Genomic DNA, 6438 nt, shown 5'->3' with positions numbered 1-6438 from the left:
CACACGTTATGAAAACGAGTCATCATGTCTTCATTCGCAAGTCAACATAATGAAAAACCCCGCACACTCTCTCCCAAACTGTCAGAAGAATGATGGAGGAAAGTACCTGAAAGTTGCAGAACCACTCATTCTCTGTAAAGTATGTGCATTTCCCCCACGCCAGTTGGCATTAAAAAAAAAAACATCACTTCAGATCAACTTTGCACTGTGCCATATCTGCAGACTTATTAAAATATTGTGCAGGAAAGACAGGTCTAATCTGTTATCCAGATAGAGAAGTCATTTGATGTTGCAAAATGTAAAGGCGCCGTGTCCGATTGACTGATGATCTAATCTGCTTGATCAGATCATGGTGATCGCATATTAATGCCAAGTGTAAATGCAGCCACCATATTTGCTGCTGTAAATGGGTGTGCCTTCATCTTGAGTTTATTTTTTATTGAAAATGGTTAATTTCCACCTTTTCCTTTTATAATACAAGATACAACAAAAAAGTGGAAACTACTAAACAATCATAATGTCTGCATATATAATTAGGAAGAGGAACCTGCTTTACAGACTCACAGACACAACTGTTTTACTCAAACACAGAACCAGGAAACACGTGTTCAGGGAAAGAGAAACTGAAGTGTGGTTGAGCTGTTGTGTGTTTGTGTCTTTGTATTCAAGCAGTAAAATGGCAGAAGCCAGAGTTTTTCAGGATAATTTCTTGTGTCCAGTGTGTCAGGATCTCCTGAAGGATCCAGTGACCATCCAGTGTGGACACAGTTACTGTAAGAGCTGTATTACAGGCTGCTGGGATCAGGAGGATCAGATGAGAGTCTACAGCTGCCCTCAGTGCAGACAGACCTTCAGTCCAAGACCTGCTTTAGCTAGAAACACCATGCTGGCTGAAGTGGTGGAGAAACTAAACAAGAGGAAACGTTCTGCTGACTGTGATGCTGGAGCTGGAGATGTCCAGTGTGACGTCTGTACTGGAAGAAAATACAAAGCCATCAAGTCCTGTCTGGTGTGTCTGAACTCTTACTGTCAGAATCACCTCGAACAACATGAGAGTTGGTTTAAAGGAAAGAGACACAATTTGACTGATGCCACTGGACGACTGCAGGAGATGATCTGCCAGAAACACGAGAAGCTCCTTGAGGTTTTCTGTCGCACTGACCAGAAATGTATATGTGTGCTGTGTACGATGGATGAACATAAAAACCACGACACTGTCTCAGCTGCAGCACAGAGGACAGAGAAACAGGTATTTAAAACTAGCGATAAATTCTCAGTGTAGTGATCCAATAGTCTGTTTATTTTCTGTGTAGAGCTGCAGCTTAATTACACAGAAACACTGTCAGTGTGAAGCTCTGTCTATTTCAGTTTCAAGTCAAGTCAAGTCACCTTTATTTATATAGCGCTTTTACAATACAGATTGTGTCAAAGCACTTAACAGTATCAAATTGGAGGATAGAGTGTCAGTAATGTATAATGATAAGATTAAACACTCAATTTTCACTTTCATGATACTTACACTTGCAGTGTGAAATGGGCCTTAATATTCATCATAATTAATTTTTCAATGATTGTAACCGATCATCCCTTCTGGAGTTTGAACCTACAGCCATTTGTTATCAGCTCCACTTTTACTGGATTCATCTGTTCACATGATGGTTTTCTGTCAGATTCACTATCATCCATTTGTCCTGCAGAAGCAGCTGATGGAGACGCAGAAGACGTTCCAGCAGAGAATCCAGCAGAGAGAGAAAGATCTCCAGCAGCTGAGAGAGGCTGTGGAGTCTCAGAAGGTGAGTCTGGAGAAGAAGAGAAGTTTGTCTCAGTCTCAGTTCAGACTCACTGAAGCCTGAATCACTGTGTGTCCTAACAGCGCTCTGCACAGACAGCAGTGGAGGACAGTGAGAGGATCTTTACTGAGCTCATGCGCTCCATTGAGAGAAGCCGCTCTGAGCTGATACAGCTGATCAGAGATCAGGAAAAGCACGCAGAGAGTCGAGCTGAAGGACGACTGGAGCGACTGGAGCAGGAGATCAATGATCTGAGGAGGAGAGACGCTGAGCTGGAGCAGCTTTCACACACACAGGATCACATCCAGTTCCTGCAGGTAACACAGATCTAGAAGAACAGGGTCATAGTGGACTTGAGCAGATCCTGCTGTGACACGAGACTCACAGAGAAACATTTCATGAGTGTCTTATTATATAATCATCAGTCAGACTCTCATCTGATCATCTTCATTTGAAAGAGACGCCACTTACAAATGGCTCTGAAAATATTTTAGGAACCATTGCTCTGAGCTACAGAGCCCCGCACATGACATGCAGGAAAAAAAAAAGACGTAGGCTAAATTGTGTGCACAGTTTACTATTTTGTTCCCTCGATTTATAAATTGTGCACACGATTTATAAATCGAGGGAACGAATTAGCAAATCGAGCACACAATTTAGCAAATCGAAGGGACGATTTACTAAAACGTGCACTCGATTTATTTATTTTTCTTACATGTCATGTACAGGGCTCCGTACTGAGCTCTTTCTTCTGGAAGATATATTTAGCTGTAACATCACTAGAGCAAACTTCACTTACATCTCAACTTTTTTTTTTTTTTTTACCTAATTTCTCCTTTTGATTCACTACATCATGGTGAAATCAGTAGACTCGATAGTACCGATTTTGAGTATCGTTCATCAAAATTGGATCAGATGATCCTCAAACCTGATCAAATAGATTTTTATTGGCCTGAATTTGACCATGAAGGCCCCAAACATAAAGAGAAGCTGTATATTAGCAATGTTTCAGTGTGTAGAAACCAAGCCAAACCTGATTGTGTCTTAAAGGTCTTTGTGAAGATTCAATGTCTCTAACCACTCTAAGGGTGTATTCACACCTGTCTCATCTGGTTTGATTGAATCGAACTCAAGTTTGTTTCCCCCTTTGGTGCGGATCTTTTGGGCAGGTGTGAATACAGCAATCACACTCGGGTGCGGACCAAACAACCGTACCGAGAGCCAGCTGAAGAGGTGGTCTCGGTCCACTTCCAAACAAACTCTGGTACGGTTGAATGGGTGAACCAATGAATGGACAATTTCTGGTTCACTTGCAAAAAGCGCAGTGTGAAAGCAAACTGCACAAAAAAAAATTAATAAAAATAAAATAGAAAAGAAAAAAAAGTATTTGGTCTGGACCAAAGCAAGTGAACTAGCAGACGTTCCTGGTGTGAATACACTCTAAAGTTATAAATAATGGTCAATCTAAATGTAGCCTTTGAGCTGGTATTCCTGAGCAAATCTACTCAACCCTACAATGAGACTCCACTGATGTGCTTGAGCTGTTAGATGGACATTTATGTTCTTAGCAGATGTTTTATCATCACAACTATTTCCTAGAAAGTTCACATATAGTGTAAGTGGAAAATACTAGAATCTGTAGCTCTGATGAGATATAATAAATATGAGATGAATGAAGCTAATGCTCTGAAAGTGCTGGAGTTACTAAAGATCAGTTAAATCTGATGTTGGTGCAGGTTATTGGGTGAAGTGTGGAGTTGATGAGTTCTGATTTCTGTTTTCTGTAGATTTTCCAGTCTCTCTCAGCACCTCCTGAAACTACAGAAGTAAGTGACGATCTCTTCATTTCTGATGATCTGAGAGAATCTGTCCATCAGCTGAGAGACAAACTGGACGATTTCTTCAAAGAGGAGCTCAAGAAGATCTCAGACAGAGGTAAAGTCCTGCAGATTCATCTGCTCTCAGAAATGAGTCCATCATCATCTCATATCATGGAGAACATCATATTAGAAATGTGTTAGGAATGGATGCAGGATCATGAGAATCACACTGTTCATGTCTGTTGATTTCCACAGTCACACTCACCAACAGTGTTCCCAGGACCAGGAAGGACTTCCTACGATGTAAGTCAGTAAGAAAACAAGCAGAAAAACTCACTGAGTGTGTTCATGTTCTTCTGTAGAAGGTGAAAGAAGAGTTTTATAATTGATGATGTAAATGATGATTTGCACAGATATGTGTTCATCTGTACTGAGACACTGATGATACACTGAACATGAAGAGTTCAGCTACATGAAAAGATCAAACAGATTCATAATTCCTGATTCTGATGTGTTTTATCTCCATCAGATTCCCATCAGCTCACTCTGGATCTGAACACAGCACATAAACGCCTCCGTCTGTCTGAGAACAACAGAGTGATTACTGGCACTTTCACAGCTCAGTCGTATCTTGATCATCCAGACAGATTTGATTATTGGCGTCAGGTGTTGTGTAGAGAGAGTGTGTGTGGACGCTGTTACTGGGAGCTGGAGTGCAGTGGAGATAGAGGTGTGCGTGTATCAGTATCATATAAGAGCATCAGCAGGAAGGGAGTGGGTAATGAGTGTATGTTTGGACATAATGATCAGTCCTGGAGTTTATGCTGCCCTTCCTCCAGATACGTATTCTGGCACAATAAGATACAGACTGTTCTCCCTGTGAAGTCCATCATCAGGAGAATAGGAGTGTTTGTGGATCACAGTGCAGGAACTCTGTCCTTCTACAGCGTCTCTGACACAATGAACCTCATCCACACAGTCCAGACCACATTCACTCAGCCGCTCTATCCTGGGTTTGGATTTGGAACCGGATCATCTTTGAAACTGAGAAATATTGTTGATGAATCAGAATAGATAGATGAGAGATTCTACATATAATGCTTAGAGCTGCATGATGAATCAGTAACAATGAGATGTTATAGAGTCTTTTCTTTTCTCTTCATGACATTAATGCTGCAGCTAAACTTCTATCAGTGAAATAACATGTCAGAATATATGTGTGTAATCCTCATATGTGACCCTGGACCACAAAACCAGTCATAAGGGTCAATTTTTCGAAATTGAGATGTATACATCATCTGAAAGTCAAACCAATAAGCTTTCCATTGATTTATGGTTTGTTAAGATCGGACAATATTTGGCTGAAATACAACATTTTGAAAAACTGGAATCTGAGGGTCCAAAAAAAAAATACAAATATTGAAAAGATCGCCTTTAAAGTTGTCCAAATTAAGTTCTTAGCAATGCATATTACGGTAACACTTTATAATAACTGCAGGCTATGAATCATTAGGTAAGCATTAGTAAATAGTCAGTTCATCCTTTATAAAGCATTGTCCCAACATTAATAGTCATTAGTAAGCAGTTTATAAATACAGCTATAAATACCTTGTTCTTGATTTATAAGCATATCTATTACAAAGGAGATTTAAAGGCTCAGTTATCTTCCTAACAGAAAAAATAAACAAACACAACACAGAGGGATACAGAACTCAAAAATATTTATTTCAAGATAATAAAAAAAAATGAAACTGTCCAACTGTACACTTTAATTTTTCTTTTTAGTTGAACAGTTGTACAGTTTAATTTTTGCATCTTGAAAAAAATATTTCTGTGTTCTGTATCCCTCTGTGTTGTGTTTGTTTAACTTGTCTGTTTGGAAGATAAATGAGCCTTTAAATCTCCTTTGTAAATGCTTTACAAGGTATGAATAGTCCTCACTTTAGATGAGCTCACAAAAATAGATGACTGGCAACTACTAAATGTTTTATAATTACAGCAGGAATATGTGTTAATAAAGCATTTATTAACACACTGAGCAACTATTATCATGTGTCTACATAATAAGATTTATAAATGTACAAGTCAAGTCAAGTCACCTTTATTTATATAGCGCTTTTAACAATACAGATTGTGTCAAAGCACTTAACAGTATCAAATTAGAGGATAGAGTGTCAGTAATTGTCACGAATCCGGTCTGCACTCCCATTCATTCACCACTAGAGGTCACCCACTCACCACATGGACTCTCACAGCACACAGCACACTGGACTCAATTTCCCATTATCCATTGCACTAATTGAGCACACAGCTGTAGGCACTAATCACACGCACACCTGATCCCACGCACACACGGATCACACACCTTATTTAAACCCTGGACTTTCTCTACCACACTGCCGAGTATTGTTTGCGTTTACTGCTCCCCTAGCTGTAGCAACTCTCAGAGCCCCTGTTAGTTTTCCTATTGTTCCCCTGCCTGTCTTGGATTGTTTTCCCGTGTTTGATTCTAGCCCGTGTTCCCTGGATTATCTCTCTGCCTTGCCCACCGGATTCTGTTCGCCTATCGTCGACCTTTGCTTGCCCTAGGATTACTCTTCGTCTTGTCTCTGCCATACCTGTTTGCCATTCCTCTACCCTGCCTGTATTTGACCATGCCTATAAATAAAAGCTTGCAGATGGATCCGCACGTCTCATGTCTCGTCAGCCCTGTTACAGTAATGTCTAATGATAAGATTAAACACTCAATTTTCAGTTAAAGGCATTTCATTATTGAATTCAGAGATGTCATTGTCTAGCTCAGTTTTACTCAGCTACATTTAAATAGT

General features: G+C 39.9%; 1 protein-coding gene across 1 annotated transcript; it reads left to right on the top strand.

Annotated features, from left to right (window-relative positions):
* Positions 1–629: 629 nt before the first annotated feature.
* Positions 630–5297, top strand: LOC131521353 (tripartite motif-containing protein 16-like). Its single transcript, XM_058745977.1, has 6 exons — positions 630–1249; positions 1698–1793; positions 1874–2107; positions 3578–3725; positions 3866–3913; positions 4140–5297. Exons 1-6 carry the CDS (start codon positions 677–679, stop codon positions 4682–4684), a joined length of 1644 nt encoding a protein of 547 aa, XP_058601960.1. The 5' UTR covers positions 630–676; the 3' UTR covers positions 4685–5297.
* Positions 5298–6438: the final 1141 nt, after the last annotated feature.

Source organism: Onychostoma macrolepis, chromosome 16 (assembly GCF_012432095.1).
Source record: "Onychostoma macrolepis isolate SWU-2019 chromosome 16, ASM1243209v1, whole genome shotgun sequence".
Lineage (NCBI taxonomy): Eukaryota > Metazoa > Chordata > Actinopteri > Cypriniformes > Cyprinidae > Onychostoma > Onychostoma macrolepis.
This window is presented reverse-complemented; position numbering and strand designations above follow the sequence as displayed.